This window comes from Caloenas nicobarica, chromosome 29, assembly GCF_036013445.1.
Source record: "Caloenas nicobarica isolate bCalNic1 chromosome 29, bCalNic1.hap1, whole genome shotgun sequence".
NCBI lineage: Eukaryota > Metazoa > Chordata > Aves > Columbiformes > Columbidae > Caloenas > Caloenas nicobarica.
This window is the reverse complement of record NC_088273.1, coordinates 542097-563147: the sequence shown is the minus strand read 5'-3', so window position 1 is coordinate 563147 and position 21051 is coordinate 542097. Positions and strand designations below refer to the sequence as shown.

At 61.8% G+C, this 21051-nt stretch overlaps 3 protein-coding genes across 4 annotated transcripts; 2 read left to right on the top strand and 1 right to left on the bottom strand.

The window, feature by feature from the left end:
• Positions 1 to 927: 927 nt before the first annotated feature.
• Positions 928 to 13883, bottom strand: WNK3 (WNK lysine deficient protein kinase 3). Its single transcript, XM_065653201.1, has 19 exons — positions 13545 to 13883; positions 12465 to 12637; positions 12161 to 12381; positions 11089 to 11246; positions 10917 to 11005; positions 9750 to 9969; positions 8936 to 9101; positions 7642 to 8852; positions 7438 to 7554; positions 7230 to 7340; positions 7077 to 7104; positions 6922 to 6999; positions 6363 to 6817; positions 5660 to 5783; positions 5109 to 5149; positions 4781 to 5004; positions 4480 to 4688; positions 3698 to 3795; positions 928 to 3595 (listed from the first exon to the last, which is right to left on the bottom strand). The coding sequence occupies exons 1-19, from the start codon at positions 13881 to 13883 to the stop codon at positions 3449 to 3451; spliced, it is 4209 nt and encodes a 1402-aa protein (XP_065509273.1). The 3' UTR covers positions 928 to 3448.
• A 959-nt stretch (positions 13884 to 14842) lies between these two features.
• TSR2 (TSR2 ribosome maturation factor) lies at positions 14843 to 17705 on the top strand. Its single transcript, XM_065653317.1, has 5 exons — positions 14843 to 14938; positions 15634 to 15724; positions 15828 to 15919; positions 16855 to 17172; positions 17564 to 17705. The coding sequence occupies exons 1-5, from the start codon at positions 14858 to 14860 to the stop codon at positions 17630 to 17632; spliced, it is 651 nt and encodes a 216-aa protein (XP_065509389.1). The 5' UTR covers positions 14843 to 14857; the 3' UTR covers positions 17633 to 17705.
• Positions 17706 to 18547: 842 nt separating this feature from the next.
• Positions 18548 to 21008, top strand: LOC135999756 (uncharacterized). Of its 2 annotated transcripts, XM_065653320.1 has the most exons (8): positions 18548 to 18598; positions 18713 to 18797; positions 18890 to 18995; positions 19465 to 19619; positions 19847 to 19891; positions 20122 to 20204; positions 20796 to 20860; positions 20944 to 21008. In XM_065653320.1, exons 1-8 carry the CDS (start codon positions 18570 to 18572, stop codon positions 20979 to 20981), a joined length of 606 nt encoding a protein of 201 aa, XP_065509392.1. In that variant the 5' UTR covers positions 18548 to 18569; the 3' UTR covers positions 20982 to 21008. The 2 variants fall into 2 exon arrangements, with proteins under 2 accessions (XP_065509392.1, XP_065509393.1); XM_065653321.1 differs by lacking the exon at positions 20796 to 20860 and having other exon boundaries at positions 20944 to 20988.
• Positions 21009 to 21051: the final 43 nt, after the last annotated feature.

The window sequence follows — 21051 nt, the reverse complement described above, 5'->3', positions numbered from 1 at the left end:
CACCCCCAAAAGGGCCTATAGATCCCTAGTACAGCCTCCCCCGAAGGCCTATAGGGTCTCCCTTGCTCTATAGGGCCCTAAGACACCCCCGAAAGAGTCTATAGGTCCCTGGGATCCCCCCCCACGAAGGCCTATAGGGCCCCAAAAAACGGGCCTATAGGGCCCCAAGAGCCTACAGGGCCCCGGGTCTCCCCGCGAAGGGTCTATAGGGCTCCAGCCCCACTCCGTAGGGTCCCTCCCCGCCCTGTAGAGCCTATAGGGCCTATAGGGCCCCAGCGCCCCCCCGCCTTGAGGCCTACAAGGCCGCGGGCTCCCCGCGAGGCCTGCGCGTCCCCACCGCCGCCTCCCGACTAGGCCGCAGGCGCCACCGGCCGGGCCTGAGGCCCTTCCCGGCCGTTCCACCGCCACCTCCCGGTTACCGCCGCCCGCTCCCGGCCCGGCCTCGGTGCCGCCGCCGCCGCCGGGCTCCGGTCACCCGATAAAGTTTTATTCAAACGCGGAAACGAAGGGGGGGGGGGGGGGGAAGAGGGCGGGGCCCAGGCGCCATTTTGACCGCGCCGCGCCGCCATCTTGGGAAGGGCGCCCGCGCCGCCATCTTGGGAAGGGCGCCCCCGCCGCTCCCCATAGGCGGTGAATGGCGGCGCCGCCATCTTGGGAAGGGCGCCCGCGCCGCCATCTTGGGAAGGGCGCCCCCGCCGCTCCCCATAGGCGGTGAATGGCGGCGCCGCCATCTTGGGAAGGGCGAGCGCGGCGGCCATCTTGGGAAGGGCGCCCCCGCCGCTCCCCATAGGCGGTGAATGGCGGCGCCGCCATCTTGGGAAGGGCGAGCGCGGCGGCCATCTTAGGTGTGGCCCCCACACAGAGACACACACACACACACACACACGCTTTTATTTCTCTACTTTGAGGGGTTTTTTTCGCGCTTTATAATAGTTTACAAAAAAAAAAGTAAATAAGTTAAACGTCCCCATCTCCCCCGACGCCGAACAGACGGGAATTCACCCCCAAACCTTGCTGGCTGGTGAAGAGGTGAGGTAGATGAGCGGAAAACACCAAGAAATGACCCAAAAAATGGGCTGGGGAAGTAGAGGAGGGGCAGTGGCACCAGTACGACCAGTATGAGGGGAGATGAGTCACCGGGAACACCAGAGCGGCCCGTTCCGCCTTGCCGTGGCTGTGTTAAAAGGAATCCCAGGCATGCAGGGGGGGCTTGGGGTGAAACACGGCGGTTTGGGGGCTCCAAGTGGTTTTGGGGTAAGAAATGGGGATTTGGGGAGAAAATAGGGGTGAGTGAGGGCTTGGAGTTCAACTGACGGCGTTTTGGGGTGAAACGTGCCCGTTTGGGGGCTGAAAACTGCGGTTGCCACATGCGGGGGCAAAAAGGGGTGAATGGCCCAAAAAAGGGCATTTGGGGGTGAAATGAGGCGATTTTGGGGCTGAAAAAGGGGTTTACCTCATGGAGGGGTGAAAAAAAGGCGGGAACACCCAAAAAAGGGCATTTTGGGGTGAAATGAGGCGATTTTGGGGCTGAAAAAGGGGTTTACCTCATGGAGGGGTGAAAAAGGCGGGAACACCCAAAAAAAAGGGCATTTTGGGGTGAAATGAGGCGATTTTGGGGCTGAAAAGGGGTTTACCTCATGGAGGGATGAAAAAAAGGCGGGAACACCCAAAAAAGGGCATTTTGGGGTGAAATGAGGCAATTTTGGGGCTGAAAAAGCGGATTTACCTCATGGAGGGGTGAAAAAGGTGGCAACACCCAAAAAAAAGGGCATTTTGGGGTGAAATGAGGCGATTTTGGGGCTGAAAAAGGGATTTACCTCATGGAGGGATGAAAAAAAGGCGGGAACACCCAAAAAAGGGCATTTTGGGGTGAAATGAGGCAATTTTGGGGCTGAAAAAGGGGATTTACCTCATGGAGGGGTGAAAAAGGTGGCAACACCCAAAAAAAAGGGCATTTTGGGGTGAAATGAGGCGATTTTGGGGCTGAAAAAGGGATTTACCTCATGGAGGGATGAAAAAAGGCGGGAACACCCAAAAAAGGGCATTTTGGGGTGAAATGAGGCAATTTTGGGGCTGAAAAGGGGATTTACCTCATGGAGGGATGAAAAAGGCGGGAACACCCAAAAAAGGGCATTTTGGGGTGAAATGAGGCAATTTTGGGGCTGAAAAAGGGGATTTACCTCATGGAGGGGTGAAAAAAAGGCGGGAACACCCAAAAAAGGGCATTTTGGGGTGAAATGAGGCGATTTGGGGGCTAAAAAAGGGGTTTATCTCATGGGGGGGTGAAAAAAGGCAGGAACACCCAAAAAAAAGGGCATTTTGGGGTGAAATGAGGCGATTTGGGGGCTGAAAAGGGGGTTTATCTCACGGAGGGGTGAAAAAAAGGCGGGAACACCCAAAAAAGGGCATTTTGGGGTGAAATGAGGCAATTTTGGGGCTGAAAAAGGGGATTTACCTCATGGAGGGATGAAAAAGGCGGGAACACCCAAAAAAGGGCATTTTGGGGTGAAATGAGGCGATTTTGGGGCTGAAAAGGGGATTTACCTCATGGAGGGGTGAAAAAAAGGCGGGAACACCCAAAAAAGGGCATTTTGGGGTGAAATGAGGCGATTTTGGGGCTGAAAAAGGGATTTACCTCATGGAGGGATGAAAAAATGGCGGGAACACCCAAAAAAATGGGCATTTTGGGGTGAAATGAGGCGATTTTGGAGCTGAAAAGGGGTTTATCTCATGGAGGGGTGAAAAAAGGCGGGAACACCCCAAAAAAAGGGCATTATGAGGTGAAATGAGGTGATTTTGGGGCTGAAAAGGGGGTTTACCTCATGGAGCGATGAAAAAGGTGGCAACACCCAAAAAAAAGGGCATTTTGGGGTGAAATGAGGCGATTTTGGGGCTGGAAAAGGGATTTACCTCATGGAGGGATGAAAAAATGGCGGGAACACCCAAAAAAAGGGCATTTTGGGGTGAAATGGGGCGATTTTGGGGCTGAAAAAGGGGATTTACCTCATGGAGGGATGAAAAAGGCGGGAACACCCAAAAAAAAGGGCATTTTGGGGTGAAATGGGGCGATTTTGGGGCTGAAAAAGGGATTTACCTCACGGAGGGATGAAAAAGGCGGCAACACACAAAAAAAAGGGCATTTTGGGGTGAAATGAGGCGATTTGGGGGCTGAAAAGGGGGTTTATCTCACGGAGGGGTGAAAAAAAGGCAGGAACACCCAAAAAAGGGCATTTTGGGGTGAAATGAGGCAATTTTGGGGCTGAAAAAGGGGATTTACCTCATGGAGGGATGAAAAAGGCGGGAACACCCAAAAAAGGGCATTTTGGGGTGAAATGAGGCGATTTTGGAGCTGAAAAGTGGATGGGCGGGCTCTAAGGGGGGGAACACATGACCCAAACCCCAGGAATTTTGGGGCAAAATGAGGGGGATTTGGGGAAGGGCAGCGATTTTAGGGTCCCGGGGGGGTCCCCCCCTCCCTCAGCCCCCGGCGGGACGGGGCGGCCCCTCCCATGGGGGTTGTTTTTTGGGGGGTCCCCCCCCATTTTTTGGGGGTCATGCGGACGCCGCGGAGGGTGGTGACCCACGACGAGGTGCCCTGTGGGATTTTTGGGGGGAAAAAGGGCTGGTTAAGTATTAGGGACCCCCCCCAGCATCCTAAAAGAAAAGGGGGTTCGGGGGGGGGGTCCCCCAAATTCACCTGCGCTCGCGCCGTGTCCTGCGCCCACTCGTCCACCAGCCGGTGCAGGTCGTCGGTGAAAAGTCCCTTTTTTTGGGGGGCCGGGGGATTTGGGGGGCCTGTGAGAGGGAACCCAGGCGTCCGGGTGTTGGGGGGGGGCTCTAAAGTCCGGGTGTACCCTAAAATCTTCTTCCCTGTACCCCTAAGTCTCCCCTTTACACCCCCAAAATCCCCCTCCGCAAACCATGGAGGACCCCAACCCCCCCCAAAAACCCCTCCTTGAACCCCAAAATTCCCTCTTTACACCCCAAAATCCCCCTCTCCAGACCGTGGGAGACCCCAAACCCCCCCCATTACACCCCAAAATCCCTCCCTGAACCCCCAAATCCCCCCTTTACACCCCAAAACCACCTTCCCCGGACACCCCAAAGCCCCCTTTTGCACCCCCAAAACCCCCCTTGAACCCCAATATCCTCCCTTCACATCCCCAAAATCCCCCTCCGCAAACCGTGGAGCACCCCAAAAACCCTCCCTGAACCCCAAAATCCCCCCTTTACACCCCAAAAATCCCCCTCCCAAATCATGGGACACCCCAAACTCCCCCTTAACACCCCAAAATCCCCCTCCCCAGACCACAGGACACCCCAAAACCCCTCCTTGAACACCCAAATCCCCCCTTACACCCCAAAACCCCTCCCTGCACCCCCAAATCCCCCCTTTGGACCCCAAAACCCCTGTCCCCAGACCACAGGACGCCCCCAAATCCCCCTTTACACCCCCAAAATCCCCCCCCATCCCCAAACCTGTGCCGGCCGCTCCCCGTCCCCGTCCTCTTCCCTTGACCCCCCGAAGCCGTCGCGGGGACCCCCCGGCTCCCCCACAATCCCCCTGGGGGGGTCCCCCCCATTTTTGGGGGTCCCCCCCCCGGTTTTTCCGGGCGCGCAGACGCCCCTGAAGCTCCCGCAGCTCCTGGTCCTGCTGCGCCCGTAACGTCACCACCTCCCGAATGTGCCTTTTTGGGGGGGGGTGCGAGGGGTCAAGGGGGGGTCCCCCAAAATTAGGGACCCCCCCCAACCCTCCTGCCCGCCCCCCCCCCAAACTTACTTTTCCCGTAATTTGCGTAATTCGGCCCGTAAATCTTCGTCTTCGGGGTCCGTGTCCCCGTCGCTGCTCATGGGGGACGATGGGGACCCGGGGGGGGGGTGGCGGCGGGGGGGGGCCCCTGGGGGGTGGGGGGGGCCCCAAAATCCCCCCCCGCTTTCGCTTTCCGAACTGGGGTCCCCCCAGTCGGTTCGGGGGGGGTCGCTCGATTCGGGGTTCGTTAGCGGCTGGGGGGGGGGGGGAATAAATATGAACTGGGGGGGGATTTGGGGGGACTTGGGGGGCCCTGGGGGGTGCCCCCCCCCTCGCCGGGGTCCCCACAAACACCCACCTGGCAGCGCTGGGGGGGGTCCCCAAGTTCCGCCTTGTCCCCTATGGAGGGGGACACAGGGTGTGAGGTGGGGGGGGCGAAAAATGGGGGTGATAAATGGGGGGGGCAAAAATGGGGGGGCTAAAAATGGGGGTTATAGATGGGGGCTAAAATGGGGGTGATAAATGGGGGCTAAAAGGGGGGGGTTAAATTGCGGAGGGCTAAAAATGGGGGTGATAATTTAGGATAAAAAGGGGGGACAAAAATGGGGAGGCTATAGATGAAGGGGGCAAAATGGGGGCGATGAATGGGGGGGTTATAAATGGGGGGGCTAAAAGTGGGGGTGATAAATGGAGGGGGTTTAAATGTAGGATAAAAATGGGGGGGCTATAAATGGGGTAATAATTTGGGATAAAAATGGGGGGCTATAAATGGGGAATTTAAATGGAGGGATAAAATGGGGGGGGGGATAAATGGGGGTGATAAATGGGGAGGGTGATAAATGGGGGGGCGATAAATGGGGGTGATAATTTGGGCTAAAAAGGAGGTGGGAGAAGTGGGGGTGACGGTACCTGTGCGGGGGGGGCTCCCCGTGGCGGGGGGGGGCAGGCGCAGGCGCTGGGCCCAGCGGCGGATCCGGCGGCCCCACGGCCTTTTGTCACCGGGGGGGGGACAGGGACAGGCCGGGGGGGGCACCTGCGAAAAGGGGGGGTCAGGGGGGCAGCGGCACCCCCAAAAATGGGGGCGGGGGGACACACCGGGGACTTGGGGACATCAAGGTCTTGGGGTTGGGGACATTGAGGTTTGGGGACATCAAGTTCTTGGATTTGGGGACATCAAGACCTTGAGGTTGGGGACATCAAGGTTTGGGGACGCCAAGGTCTTGGGGTTGGGGACATCAAGGTCTTGGGGTTGGGGACATCAAGGTTTGGGGACACCAAGGTCTTGGGGTTGGGGATATCAAGGTCTTGGGGTTGGGGACATCAAGGTTTGGGGACATCAAGGTCTTGGGGTTGGGGACATCAAGGTCTTGGGGTTGGGGACATCAAGGTTTGGGGACACCAAGGTCTTGGGGTTGGGGACATCAAGGTCTTGGGGTTGGGGACATCAAGGTTTGGGGACGCCAAGGTCTTGGGGTTGGGGACACCAGGGTTTGGGGACACCAAGGTCTTGGGGTTGGGGACATCAAGGTCTTGGGTTTGGGGACACTAAGGTCCTGGGCTTGGGGACATCAAGAGTTGGGGACACCAGAGTCCTGGGGTTGGGGACAGTCACCTCTGGTCCCGTGGGCAGGTCCTGTTCCCCAGCCTCGGTGACAATTGTCCCTTGTCCTTGAGCTCTGGGGACAATGGTCTCTGCTCCTTGGTGGCCATCGAGCTCTTGAGCTTTGGGGACAGTGACGTCGGGTTGGCCGGGTCCCTCCTGCTCCCGAGGGCTGGTGACAATTGTCCCCTGTCCCTGGGGGACACCCTGGTCACAGGCTTTGGGGACAATCATCTCCTGTCCTCCAGGGCCACCGAGCTCTTGGGCTTTGGGGACAATTGTCTCTTGTCCCTTGGGTGCGTCCACGTCACCGGGTTTGGGGACAATCGTCTCTTGTCCTCCAGGGCCAGCAGGTTCTTGGGGACCGGTGACAACCGTCCCTGGTCCTTCCGGGCCACTGACATCTGGGACGTCACCACCACGCGATGTCCCCGAGGTCCTCTGGGTGGGTTGGGGTCCCCCAGGACCTAGAAGGAGATGCCACCACCACGTGTGGGAGGTGACACCGGCGTCCCCTCCACGCGGGGGAGGTGACACCAATGTCCCCGTGTCCCCTTCTCAGGTGACCCACCGGTGACGTCTCGGTTCCTGATGGTCTGGTTGATACAAAACCTCCAGCGCCCCACAGGTGACAACTGGGGGGGACATTCTGGGGGAGGGGGGCGGGGTCAGGGTGGGTGTGGTCAGGGTGGGCGTGGCCACCCCGCCCCACCCGTCACCGCTCACCGCCACCAACTTGCTCCGAAGGTGCCACCTACAAGGAGACACATGGAGGGGGGGGGACACGGTCAAATTGTGGACCCAGGCGTCCGGGGTGGGGGGGACACGCACACATGGAGGTGGGGAAGGGACCCAGGCGTCCCGGGGTGGGCGTGGCACCTGGGTGTCCACGTGGGGGCCACCGAGGAGCCCCCGCGCCCGGGTGACAATGGCCTTGAGCTCCTCCACGAACTTCTCCCGCTCGGCCTCCAGCACGAAGTTGTCCTCAACCTTCATGGGGAGATGTTTGGGGGGGGTGACATTAATTGGGGGCGGGGTCTGGGGGCAGGGGGAGGAGTTTCGGGCTTTGGGGACACGGGAGTGTCACCATGTAACACGCGATGTCCTCAGGGGCGTCCCCATCGGCGTCGAACTTGAACGTCACCATCTTGCCGTCGTGGGTCTCCAATTGACACTCGACCGTGTTGTCCCCGGGGGATGAGACCTATGGGGTTGGGGACACGAGTTATGGAGTGTCACCACGTGTCACCTCCCCAAAGTGTCCCCACCCCCCCAAATTGTCCCCTCCCACCTGGAGGACGGTGAGTTGGAAGCGAGGAACCTTCTCGGGGCGCGGGCAGGAGGGGCGGCGTAGTCGGCAACGCTCGGGTTTGGCGTCGGGGACAACGGCGGTGGCCTCGGGGACAATGGTGGTGGCCTCGGGGACATGGAGGTGGGACACAGGGTCTGGGGGGGCTTCGGTGGGGGGTGGCATCCCTGGGGTTGGTGGCATCGCTGGGACTGGTGGCATCACTGGGGCTGGTGGCATCACGGATGGAGGTGGCGCCACCAGGGTTGGTGGCATCTCTTGGGCTGGTGGCATCCCTGGGGCTGGTGGCATCACCATGGTTGGTGGCATCATGGATGGAGGTGACATCCCTGGAGCTCGTGGCATCACGGATGGAGGTGGCACCACCAGGGTTGGTGGCATCTCTTGGGCTGGTGGCATCTCGGATGAAGGTGGCATCACTGGAGCTGGTGACATCCCTGGGGCTGGTGGCACCACCATAGTTGGTGGCATCATGGATGGAGGTGGCATCACTGGGGCTGGTGACATCCCTGGAGCTGGTGGCACCACCAGGGTTGGTGGCATCTCCATGGCTGGTGGCATCATGGACAGAGGTGCCAACCCTTGTGCTGGCGACACCCCCATGGCTGGTGGCATCCCTGGGGCTGGTGGCATCTCAGATGGAGGTGGCACCATCACGGTTGGTGGCATCTCTTGGGCTGGTGGAATCACTGTGCTTGGTGGTGGCATCACAAGGGCTGGTGGTGGCATCACAAGGGTTGGTGGTGGCATCTCTGGAGCTGGTGGCATCACTGGCCACGGTGGCATCTCCAGGGCTGGTGGCATCTCCAGGGCTGGTGGCACCCCCATGGTTGGTGGCAGCTCTGGACCTGGTGGCATCCCTGGAGCCGGTGGTGGCATCTCAGCCGGTGGTGGCACCTCCATGGCCGGTGGCATCCCGGTTGGCGGTGGCATTCCCAGGCCTGGTGGCACCTCCAGGGCTGGTGCCACCCCTGTCCCCGGTGCCCCAGGTGCCACCACCCCCTGTCCCCATGTCACACCGACACCCAGCATCTCCCCATCGCCCACCGCGGTGGTGGCACCTCCGGTGACATCCCCCAACGTCCCATCTCGGGGGGGTCCTGGTGCCCCCAAGCCACCACACCCAACCTGCGCGGTGGCCTCGGTGACACCGGTGACATCAGTGGTGGCCCCGTTCTCCACGAACCCATCGACTGTTGAGGAACAACCCAATGATGAGCGAGTTCCAGGGGCCACCGCGGGGTGGGGAGGTGACATTTTGGGGACGGGGTCTCACCGGGGGGACGTCCCAGCCGCTGGTGGCCACGCTGGTTGCCCTCGGGGTCCTCGGTGTCGGGTTGGGCTCGTTTCTTCTCCCTCGTCTTCCTCACCAAGGTCAGGCGGTCACGGATGGATTTGGCCACGGCTTTGGAGTCGCTCTCGTGGAAAAAACCCGATTTCACCTGGTTCGGGAGGAAAAAAACGGGTTGTCCGGGGCGGGCGGGTGACGTGACCTTGGAGAACCGGTGGCTCTGGAAGGGTCCAAGGTCAAGTGGAAGGACCGGCCGTTGGGTTTGGGGGGAATTCGGAGGAACGTTGACTGTGGGAGAGGTTCTAGATGAGTTTGAGGGACCAAAATGAGGGTTTATGATGAATTTTGGGGTGTCCTTGGCTTTTTAAGGGGTTCAAGACCAATTTGAGGGGCCAACCGTTGAGTTCAAGATGAATTTTGGGTGTTCTTGGCTTTTTAAGGGGTTCAAGACCAATTTGAGGGACAAATCGTTGGGTTCATGGGGGAACTCGGAGGAACGTCGACTTTGGGAGAGGTTCAAGATGGACTTGAGAGACCCAGATTAGGTTTTATGATGAGTTTTGGGGCGTCCTTGGCTTTCTAAGGGGCTTGAGATGAGTTTGAGGGACCTAAATTAGGATTTATGCTGAACTTTGGGCTGTCCTTTGCTTTGGAAGGGGTTCAAGACCAAATTGAGGGACCAACCGTTGGCTCCTCAACCTCTGAAGGTTCCTCAACCTCGTGGAGCCCCAAGACCCACCGGAACCCCCAACCCGAGCCGTATTTCGGGCTCCTTCCCCAACACCTTGTCCCCGCTCACCATCTCCAAAGCCACCTCCTCGGGGACGTCGACCTCCAGGTTGAACTTGAACTCGATGGCCTCGTTGTCCTTGTGCTTCCCCTTCAGCTTCTTGGGATCCTCCACCCACAGCCTCAAGGCCAAGGTGGTTCCGGCGCCCTCGTCCTGCTCCGCCAGCTCCACGCGCAGCCCCGTGTCCTCGGCGAAGAAGACGTGGTTGAGGAGGTCGCGGATGGAGAGCCTGGGGGGCCGGGGCGCGCTGAGCCCCACGGCGGCCCCCCCGCGGCCCCCAGCGCTGCTTGGCCCCCCCCAGCCAAACCGGAGCGGTCGGCTCCGAGCTCCGGAGCACGGAAAGGTCGGAGCTGCAACCGGGACACCCGCGGAGCCTTAAAATACGGACCGCGGAGTTTTAAAGTACAGAATTTGGAGCTTTAAAATACAGAATTTGGAGCTAGAAAATATAGAATTTGGAGCTTTAAAATACAGAATTTGGAGCTAGAAAATATAGAATTTGGAGCTTTAAAATACAGAATTTGGAGCTTGAAAATACAGACTCCGGAGTTTTAAATTTGGAGCTTTAAAATATAGAATTTGGAACTTTAAAATATAGAATTTGGAGCTTGAAAATACAGACTCCGGAGTTTTAAAATACTGAGTTTGGAGCTTTAAAATATAGAATTTGGAGCTTTAAAATACAGAATTTGGAGCTTTAAAATATAGAATTTGGAGCTTGAAAATACAGACTCCGGAGTTTTAAAATACAGAATTTGGAGCTTTAAAATATAGAATTTGGAACTTTAAAATATAGAATTTGGAGCTTGAAAATACAGACTCCGGAGTTTTAAAATACTGAGTTTGGAGCTTTAAAATATAGAATTTGGAGCTTTAAAATACAGACTCTGGAGCTTCAAAATACAGAATTCAGAGTTTTAAAATACAGAACGTGGAGTTTTAAAATACAGACTCTGGAACTTAAAAATACAGATTTTGGAGCTTTAAAATACGGACCGCGGAGCGAACGGTTGTCAGGGAGGGAAGAAGCCTGAACATTTGCACCGCCACAGGTCCAGGGACCTGGAGAGACCACCCGCATTTGTGCTGCGATATAAAAAATAGAGCGAACCCGCCACCGAACTCTTTAAGTCTTTAGGAAACGGGAATTGCCCCGGACCGCAGCGCCCAGCCCACCTCTCGGCCTTGTTCTGCCGGATGCAGCCCTCGATGATCTCCTTCACCTCGGGGTCCGTCACCTTCTCGAAACTGGCCGGTTTGATGCCCTACAAAGAGGAGGAACCTCCTGGAGACGCCCCCGGCGCCGGTGCCAGCCGGCGGGGCCGCGCGGGGCCGCGCGGGGACGCACGCTGGTGACTTTGCGGTAGATCTGGGCGGCGTTTTGGCACTCGGCGTAGGGGTACTCCGAGGTGCCCATCTCCAGCATGCACATCCCGAAGGCGTAGACGTCCACCGACTCGTCGTAGCGCTCCTCGTACATCTCGGGCGCCATGAATTCCGGTGTCCCTGGAGGTGACAACGACCCATGGGGTGGTGATGACAACCCATGGGGTGACAATGACCCACGGGGTGGTGACAATGACCCATGGGGTGGTGATGACAGCCCATGGGGTGACAATGACCCATGGGGTGACAACGACCCACGGGGTGGTGACAATGACCCATGGGGTGACAATGACCCATGGGGTGACAATGACCCACGAGGTGGTGACAATGACCCACGGGGTGGTGACAATGACCCGCGGGGCGGTGACAATGACCCATGGGGTGACAACGACCCACGGGGCGGTGACAATGACCCATGGGGTGACAATGACCCATGGGATGGTGATGACAACCCATGGGGTGACAATGACCCATGGGGTGACAACAACCCATGGGGTGACAATGACCCGCGAGGTGGTGACAATGACCGGTGGGGTGGTGACAATGACCCATGGGGTGACAACAACCCATGGGGTGACAATGACCCGCGAGGTGGTGACAATGACCCATGGGGTGGTGATGACCCATGGGGTGGTGATGACAACCCATGGGGTGACAATGACCCATGGGGTGACAATGACCCACGGGGTGGTGACAATGACCCGCGGGGCGGTGACAATGACCCATGGGGTGACAATGACCCATGGGGTGGTGATGACAGCCCATGGGGTGACAATGACCCATGGGGTGACAATAACCCGCAGGGTGGTGACAATGACCGGCGGGGTGGTGACAATGACCCATGGGGTGACAACAACCCATGGGGTGACAACGACCCATGGGGTGACAATGACCCGCGGGGTGGTGACAACGACCCGCGGGGTGGTGACAATGACCCACGGGGTGGTGACAACGACCCGTGGGGTGGTGACAACCACCCGCCGGCGCCAGCCGCCCGGGATTCGTCACCGCAAACGCCACCGTTGGCTTCTCACCGATGACGCTCTTGGCGAACGACGTCCTCATCAAGGTGGCCAGGCCCAAATCGCCGATCTTCACCGAGCCGGTGGGGCCGGTGATGAAGATGTTGTCGCATTTGAGGTCGCGGTGGATGATGGGCGGCGTGCGGGTGTGGAGGAACTGGAGGCCCTTCAAGATCTGCCGGCACCAGCTCCGCAGAACCTTGGGCTTCATCACCTTGAACCTCTTGAGATACCTACGGGGTGGTGGGAACCCGTAAAAACGTCGCCGCTTCTCCGGCCCGGCCACCTCGAGGTGCCACCGAACGGCGTCGCCTACGTCTTGAGGGTGCCCGAGGTCATGAGCTCGGTGACGAGGACGATGCATTTCTTGCCCTTGAGCGTGGACTCCCAGGAGTCGTAGAAGCGGACGATGTTGGGGTGCTGGAGCCCCTTCAGCATCTCGGCCTCCTCCTTGAAGCGCTGCTGCTCCGCCTTGGTCAGCTTGCGGTCCTGGGGTCGCGGGGGGGACAAGGTCAAGTTGTTATCGGGTGCGGCTTGGGGGCGAATTGAGAAATTTGGGGGGTTTTGGGGAGGGGAACGTGAGCATGGGGTCAAGGGGAATTTTGGGGGGTCCTTGGCTTTGGAAGGGGTTCAAGATCAATTTGAGGGATCAGCCATTGGGTCGATGATGAATTTTGGGGTGTCCTTGGCTTTGGAAGGGGTTCAAGATCAATTTGAGGGACCAAAATTTGGGTTTACGATGAGTTTTTGAGTCTTCTTGACTTTGGAAGAGGTTCAAGATCAATTTGAGGGACCAGCCATTGGGTCGATGATGAATTTTGGGGTGTCCTTGGCTTTGGAAGAGCTTCTAGATGAATATGAAGGACCAAAATCAAGATTTATGATGAATTTTGGGGTGTCCTTGGCTTTGGAAGAGCTTCTAGATCAATATGAAGGACCAAAATGAAGATTTATGATGAATTTTGGGGTGTCCTTGGCTTTGGAAGAGCTTCTAGATCAATATGAAGGACCAAAATCAAGATTTATGATGAATTTTGGGGTGTCCTTGACTTCAGAAGAAGTTCAAGATGGATTTAAGAGACTATCCGTTGGGTTGATGATGAATTTTGGGGTGTCCTTGACTTTAAAACAGGTTCGAGATGAGTTTGAAGCACCAAAATTGAGGCTGATGACGAATTTTGGGGTGCCCTTGACTTCAGAAGAAATTCCCGATGAATTCGATGCCTCAACCGTTGGGTTCACGGCCAATTTTGGTGCCTCGTTGGCTTTGGAAGAGCCTCCAAAGCCCATTTCGCCGTCCCCACCATCATCTTCACGCCCAATTTTGGGGGGTCCTCGCCCTCCCCCACCCCCGCGCCCCATTTTTACCCCGTCCCCCCCCAATTTTGGGGCTCACCTGCAACTCGCACCACGCGACCTCCACCCACGTGTCGGTGTCGAAGCCCTTGAAGACGCTTTTGAAGGCTCCTCGGCCCAACTCCACGTCGAACTTGAGGAACCTTCCCCCCGGCGACGTGGCCACCGCCTTCATCTCCTCCTCTTCCTCCTCCCCCCCCATTTTGGGGTCCCCCCGAGCCCCCAAATCCCCCCGAAACTCCGCGTTTCCCCCGAATTTGCCCGTTTTCCCCCCGCCGTTGGGTGGTTCCTCTTCGTCGTCATCGTTGGCCAACGGCTCCAGGCTCTTGCGGACGAAGCGGTTTTGGGGGGGGGACACGGGGATGTTGGGGTCCCCCATGGTTGGCCCCGCCCGCCCCTCAATTTTGGGGTCCCCCCCCGTTAATTTTGGGGTCCCCCACCCTCGATTACCCTTAATTTTGGGGGGGTCCCCACCCAAAAGAACAAGGTCACCAAGGGGGGAATTCGGGGACTTTATGGGATGGGGGGGGGGAACCTAGGAGTCCGGGGGGGACCCAGGCGTCCGGGAGGGACCCAGGCGTCCGGGGGTGGATTTTGGGGGGATGTCGTGTCCCCCGCCCCCTATAGGGGGACCTGTGCGGGGGGGCAAAGAGGCTTTGTTAAGGGAAGGTAATTAGGGGGAAGTGCGCTAATTAATTAGGGGAAGGGGTTCATTAATTAAGCCCCCACCCCCTATACGTCCCCCATCGTTTATAGCCCCCGTGCACACTTAAAGCCCCTATAGCCCCCACATCCCCTCGTACCTCTAAAGCCCCCATAGTCCCCTCCACCCCCTATAGCCCCTATACATCCCCCCGGCCCCTACAGCCCCTATACATCCCCCCACCCCCTACGGCCCCCACACGCCCCTGTGGCCCCTACAACCCCGCGTGCCCGCGCCCCCTATAGCCCCCACGTGCCCCCCACCCCCTACAGGCCCCCCCGGCCCCTATAGCCGCCCCCAGCCCCTATAGCCCCTATACATCCCTCCATTCCCAATGGCCCCCGCACGGCCCTGTGGCCCCTGCAGCCCCCGCGTTCCCGCGCCCCCTATAGCCCCCACGTGCCCCCCAGCCCCTGCACCCCCCGCAGGCCCCCGTGGCTCCCTATAGCCCCCATACATCCCCCATACATCCCCCCGCCCCTCCCCGCTCACCCGCGTCACGTGGCCGCCGCCGCCGCGCGGGGGCTGCCGGGAGCTGTAGTCCGCTCCGCCCCCCCGCCGAGGCCACGCCCCCCCGCCGGGGCCACGCCCCCTCCCCGCCGCCGATCGATCGCTCGGCGCTCGGCTGCGGGGGCTGCGGCGGCGCCGTGATGGCGGCGGGCGGGCTGGGGGAGCCCGGGCTGTTCGCGCAGGGAGTGCGGGCGGTGCTGGGCGGCTGGGCCGCGCTGCAGGTCCGGGGGACGGCGGGGACGGCGGGGGACAGGGGGGACGGCGGGGACAGAGGGGGACAGCAGGGACAGGAGGGGACAGCGGGGACGGGGGGGGGACAGGGGGAGCATGGGGGACAGCGGAGACAGGAGGGGACAGCGGAGACAGGAGGGGACATGGGGGACAGGAGGGGACAGCGGGGGACATAGGGGACAGGGGGGACGGGGGGACAGGAGGGGACGGGGGACAGGGGGGGACAGCGGGGACGGGGGGGGACAGGGGGAACATGGGGGACAGCGGAGACAGGGGGGACAGCGGGGGACGGAGCGGCAGCGCCCGGGGGGGCGGGGCCACGTGGGGGAGAGAGCAAGGGGCGGGGCTACGGGGGCGGGGCCATGGGAAGAACAAGGGGCGGGGCCAGGGAGGGAGGGGCCACAGGGGGCGGGGCCATGGGGAGAACAAGGGGCGGGGCCAGGGAGGGAGGGGCCACAGGGGGCGGGGCCATGGGGAGAACAAGGGGCGGGGCCAGGGAGGGAGGGGCCACAGGGGGCGGGGTCACAGGGAGAGATTAAAAGGGGGTGGGGCCATTTGGGGTGGGGCCACAGAGTGGGAGGAGCCCCAGGGCAGCCCCACCCCCTGGGGGGGCAAGGGGCGGGGCCTGTCTGCACCCCACCCCCCTCACTGAAAAGGGGCGTGTCCTCCCCGGCCCCTCCCCCAGCTGGCGGTGGCTCAGGGATTCGGGGGCCCCCAGAGCCCCGAAAAAGCCGCCTGGTTGGCCGGAGCCCTGCAGGAGTTTTTCACCCAAAATGGTGAGGTTTGGGGGGGTTTCCCCCCCCTCCCCCGGACGCCTGGGTCCCCTCTGGGGTTTGTGGGGGTGACCACGCCCCTTTTTTTTGGCTCCGCCCCCCGCAGCGGACCTGGAGGAGGAGGAGGTGGAGGAGTTTCTGGCCGAGGTGATGGACAACGAGTTCGACACGGCCGTGGAGGACGGCAGCCTGCGGCAGGTAGGCTCCCAGTATGGACCAGTATGCACCAGCACACTCCCCAGTGGCCTCCCAGACCCCGCCCAGTACAGCCAGTTACCCCCCAGTGTCCTATCAGCATCCTCAGCTGACCCATGTCCCCTCACAGCATCCTCCAGCAGCTCCCAGGGATTCCCAGTATAGACCAGTATAGACCAGTATGCACCAGCACACCCCCAGTGGCCTCCCAGACCCCCCCAGTCCCTCCCAGTACAGCCAGTTACCCCCCAGTGTCCTATCAGCATCCTCAGCTGACCCATGTCCCCTCACAGCATCCTCCAGCAGCTCCCAGGGACTCCCAGTATAGACCAGTATGGACCAGTATAGACCATTGTGGTCCCAGTATCCTCCCAGACCCCCACCCGGTCCCTCCCAGTACAGCCCAGTTACCCCCTCAGCGTCCTCTGGTGACCCTTGTGCCCTCACAGCAGCCTCCAGTGACTCCCAGTACAGACCGGTATGAACCAGTACGGCCCTAGCAGCCTCCCAGCCTCCGCCCAGTCCATCCCAGACCTTCCCAGTCTTCTCCAGCTCTTTCCCAGTCCGTCCCAGTCTATCCCAGCCCCCTCCCACTACAAACCAGCCCCCTCCCAGTACAAACCAGTCCCTCCCAGCCCCCTCCCAGTCTATCCCAGCCCCCTCCCAGTACAAACCAGCCCTTCCCAGCCCCCTCCCAGTCACTCCCAGCCCCCTCCCACTACAAACCAGTCCCTCCCAGCCCCCTCCCAGTCTATCCCAGCCCCCTCCCAGTACAAACCAGTCCCTCCTAGCCCCCTCCCAGTCTATCCCAGCCCGCTCCCACTACAAACCAGCCCCCTCCCAGTACAAACCAGCCCCTCCCAACCCCCTCCCAGTCTATCCCAGCCCCCTCCCAGTCCAAACCAGTCCCTCCCCGTTCAGCCCAGCGCCCCCCGCAGGTGAGCCGGGAGCTGCTGACGCTCTGGGCGCGCCGGGGGGACACAGCGGGGGTGGGGGAGGCGCTGGGGGCCTTGTCCCGACGAGGCCCCGCCCTCCGCGCCGCCCTGGCTGCCGCCCACCCCCTGGATGGCCCCGCCCACCCCCTGGATGGCCCCGCCCACCACCTGGATGGCCCCGCCCACCGCCTGGATGGCCCCGCCCACTGCCTGGATGCCCCCGCCCACCGCCTGGATGGCCAAGCCCCGCCCACCCCGCTGGACACGCCCCCTCACATGGACATGCCCCCCAGGGAGGGGGACGAGGAGAGTGAGGAGGAGGTAAAGGGGGGGGGGGTGATGTCATTGTGATGTCATCAAAATGCTCAGGGACCCGGTGGTGACATCACGGTGGGGAGGGGGACACTGGTGATGTCATGGAGAGCAGTGGTGATGTCATTAAAGGGGGGGGCAGGAGACACGTTGGGGGGGGACACTCCTAAAATGGGGGAGGGAGTGATGATGTCATCAGTGGGGGGGCAGTGATGACGTCATTGAGAAGAGGGACATGGCGGGGGGGGGGGGGGGGTGGATCACGAAACCGGGGTGAGGGGCCAGTGATGACGTCACCAAATGGGGGGGAGTCCAGGGATGAGACCCCCATGGCGGGGGGGGGAGGGGGTGCTGGTGACATCATCGCTGACATCACCAACGACATCATCCCCCCCCCCAGGCCATGGAGTGCGGGACCCCCCCGCACCCCCCCGCCGGTTGGACCCTCGTGCGGAGGCGGCGCCGATGAGGGGGGAGGGGCGGGGGCGGGGTCACCCCCCAGCCCCCCGAACTGGGGGGGGGAATAAAGGCCCCCCCTCGAATTTGGGGGAAACTGGGGGGAAAATGTGTCATGTGATTTTGTTTCGGGGGGCCCTATAGAATCCATTTGGCTCCATAGAGACCCCTGTGGCCCTATAGGGACCCACCTGGCCCTATAGAATCTATAAGGAACCCCCGGCCCCAGAGGAACTCTCAGCGTCCTATAGAGACTCCCCAGCCCTATAGAATCTATATGGCCCCATAGGGACTCCTTGCAATCTATAGGGCTCCCCCCAGCCCTGTAGGTGCTCCCCTGGTCCTATAGGGACCCCGTGGCCCTATAGAGTCCATACGGGTCCATAGAGACCACTATGCCCTTGTAGGGACCCCCTGGTCCTATGGAATCTATATGGCTCTGCAGAGACCCCTATGGCCCTATAGGGACCCCCCGCCCTTATAGAATCTATATGGCCCCATAAGGACTCCCTGCAATCTATAAGGCTCCCCCCAGCCCCATAGGTTGTTGTCTGGTCCTATAGAGACCGCCTGGCACTATATGGCCCATTAGAGACTTGCAGAACTCTATAGAGACCGCCATGGCTCCATAGAGACCCCTGTAATCCTATAGGGACTCACCTGGCCCTACAGAGGCCCCCTGACCCTATAGAATCTATATGTACAGAGCCCCCCATAACTCCACGGGGACCCCGCAGGGCGCGGTCACGCTCGCTCGTCTCCACGGCAACGGGTGGGCGGGGCCACCCCGCGCTCCGCGAACACCCATTGGCTGCCCCCTGCCGTGTGGCGCGGCGATTGGTCACCGACCGGCAGAAAGGGGTGGGGCGAGCGCGGCGGTTGCCGGCCGCTGATTGGCCGCCGCCCGGGGAGGTGGGCGGGGCGAGGAGGCGCGGGAAGAAGCGGCGGCGATGGCGGGAGCGCCGGAGCGCGCGCGGGGGTGAGGCCGCGTGACACCCCCCGGTTCCCGCGCGCGGGAAACGCCGCGTTCCCACGGGGGGTCCCCATTCATGTCCCCAACGGGTCCCCATTCATGTCCCCGACCTGCCCCCAGGCTGCTGGGGACCCTGGAGGCCGCGCTGGCCCTGCCGGGGGAGGACGGGGACGTGCCCACACAAATCCTGGTCGAGCATCTGCTGGTGAGACCCACGGCTGCCCCACAACTGCCCCACAACTGCCGCCGACCCCCCGGTCCACCCCTGGACCCCCCCCGGTTTTGCGCCCCCCCCAGGACAGGCGGCGGAAGCGGAAGCTGCTCCTGACGCAGCTGCGGGTGCTGCAGCGCCTCCTGCAGGTTCTGCGGTGCCCCGACACCCCCCCGGCCCTGCCCGACCTGCGTGAGTCCCCCCGGACGCCTGGGTCCCCCCCCGAACTCCTAGGTCCCCCCCCGAACTCCTGGGTCCCCTCCCCGAACTCCTGGGTCCACCCCCGAACTCCTGGGTCCCCTCCCCGAATTCCTGGGTCCCCCTCCCCAAACTCCTGGGTCCACCCCCGAATGCCTGGGTCCCCCTCCCCGAACTCCTGGGTCCCCCTCCCCGAACTCCTGGGTCCCCCCCCAAATTCCTGGGTCCCCTCCCCGAATTCCTGGGTCCCCCTCCCCGAACTCCTGGGTCCCCCTCCCCGAATTCCTGGGTCCACCCCCAAACTCCTGGGTCCCCTCCCCGGACTCCTGGGTCCCCCCAGATGCCTGGGTCCCCCCCCGAACTCCTGCATCGTCCTCCCCCGAACTCCTGGGTCCCCCCGGACTCCTGGGTCCCCCCGCCCCGAACGCCTGGGTCCCCCTCCCGAACGCCTGGGTCCCTCAAGGTGCGGCGCAGGCGCAGGCGCGGAGCCGCTGGCGGGAGCTGAAGTCGGGGTACGGGGGGGCCCTGGAGACCCTGGGGGGGGCCCTGCCCCCCGCCCTCGCCCGAATGGGGGAGGGGCGGCGCCTGCGGAGGCGGCTGCGGGCGGCGCTGACAGAGGTACGGGGGGTGGGGGCACCCATGGGTGCTCGCGGGTCTGTGGGTTTGGGGGGGACAGTCGATGGGTGGGGGTCCCGTGGGTGCTGGGGGGTCTATGGGTGCTGGGGGGGTTGGGGGTCCCATGGGTGTTGGGGGGTCTATGGGTGTTGGGGGGTCTATGGGTGCTGGGGGGGTTGGGGGTCCCATGGGTGCTGGGGGGGGTCCCATGTCTCTGCCCCTCCCCCCAGCACCTGCAGGCGCAGCTGCACGAGGCCCTGGAGAGACGGCAACAGGTGAGACCCCTCCCCCCCCCCAAAAAGGGGACCCAGGCATCCGGGTACACCCCCCTCCCCCCCAACAAAAGGGGACCCAGGTGTCCTGGTGTCTCCCCTCCCCATGGGTGGGTGTGTCCACCCCCAATGGGTGGGGCCTGGGTGGGTGTGTCCCTCCCCCCCTCCCTCCCTCCCCCCACCGCGAGGGGACCCAGGCGTCCGGGCGAGGGGACCCAGGCGTCCGGGCGCAGGTGCGGCGGCGGCTGCAGGAGCTGCGGAGGGCGCGGGACGGCCAGCAGGGGGCGCTGTGGCGGCTGCGGGGGGCGGAGCTCAGGTGAGGGGGCGGGGCTTGGGTGGAGTGGGCGGGGTCTAGATGGGCAGGGCGGGGCTATGGGGAGTGGGCGGGGCTTATGGAGTTGACCCAGGTGTTCGGGGGCGGGACCCAGGAGTTCGGGAGGGACCCAGGCGTCCGAGAGGGGAGGGGACCCAGGTGTCCGGGAGAGGACCCAGGAGTTCGGGAGGGACCCAGGTGTTCAAGAGGGGACCCAGGCGTCCGGGAGGGACCCCGGAGTTCAGGAGAGGACCCAGGCGTCCGAGAGGGGACCCAGGCGTCCGGGAGGGACCCAGGAGTTTGGGAGGAGACCCAGGTGTCCGGGAAAGGACCCAGGAGTTCAGGAGAGGACCCAGGCGTCCGGGAGGGACCCAGGCGTCCGGGAGAGGACCCAGGCGTCCGGGAGGGACCCAGGTGTTCAAGAGGGGACCCAGGCGTCCGGGAGGGACCCAGGCGTCCGGGAGGGACCCAGGTGTTCAAGAGGGGACCCAGGCGTCCGGGAGGGACCCAGGTGTTCAAGAGGGGACCCAGGCGTCCGGGAGGGACCCAGGCGTCCGGGGCCGCAGGGGCGGGGCCGGTTGTCGCCTCTACCAGATGCTGTCGGGGGTTGGGCCGCTGGAGCTGCCCGAACGGCGCCCCCTGCTGGCGGAACAGCGCAGGTGAGGACCCAGGCGTCCGGGAGGGACCCAGGCGTCCGGCCGTCACCCCCGCACGCTTTAACCTTTGACCTCTTCCCCTATAGGGTTCCGGAAGCTTAAAGGACCAGAAACCTCCAGCTGATTGGCCAAGAGTGCGACAAGGGGGGGGAGGGGGTGGAGCCCGGACGCCTGGGTCCCCTAAAGTGGGGGAG

What these genes read in the sequence shown, in the direction of transcription:
- LOC135999756 (XM_065653320.1), top strand. Translation starts at nt 18,570, where the DNA reads ATGGCGGGAGCGCCGGAGCGCGCGCGGGG. An exon ending in TGCGGGCGGCGCTGACAGAG is followed by an intron (nt 19,620 to 19,846) that starts GTACGGGGGGTG and finishes CCCTCCCCCCAG; the next exon opens with CACCTGCAGGCGCAGCTGCA. An exon ending in CTGCTGGCGGAACAGCGCAG is followed by an intron (nt 20,861 to 20,943) that starts GTGAGGACCCAG and finishes CTTCCCCTATAG; the next exon opens with GGTTCCGGAAGCTTAAAGGA.
- WNK3 (XM_065653201.1), bottom strand. Translation starts at nt 13,883, where the DNA reads ATGGGGGACCCCAACATCCCCGTGTCCCCCCCCCAAAACCGCTTCGTC. An exon ending in GCGGCTGGGACGTCCCCCCG is followed by an intron (nt 8,853 to 8,935) that starts GTGAGACCCCGT and finishes GTTCCTCAACAG; the next exon opens with TCGATGGGTTCGTGGAGAAC. An exon ending in CAGGAACCGAGACGTCACCG is followed by an intron (nt 6,818 to 6,921) that starts GTGGGTCACCTG and finishes ATCTCCTTCTAG; the next exon opens with GTCCTGGGGGACCCCAACCC.
- TSR2 (XM_065653317.1), top strand. Translation starts at nt 14,858, where the DNA reads ATGGCGGCGGGCGGGCTGGGGGAGCCCGGGCTGTTCGCGCAGGGAGTG. An exon ending in GGAGTTTTTCACCCAAAATG is followed by an intron (nt 15,725 to 15,827) that starts GTGAGGTTTGGG and finishes CGCCCCCCGCAG; the next exon opens with CGGACCTGGAGGAGGAGGAG. An exon ending in AGGACGGCAGCCTGCGGCAG is followed by an intron (nt 15,920 to 16,854) that starts GTAGGCTCCCAG and finishes CGCCCCCCGCAG; the next exon opens with GTGAGCCGGGAGCTGCTGAC.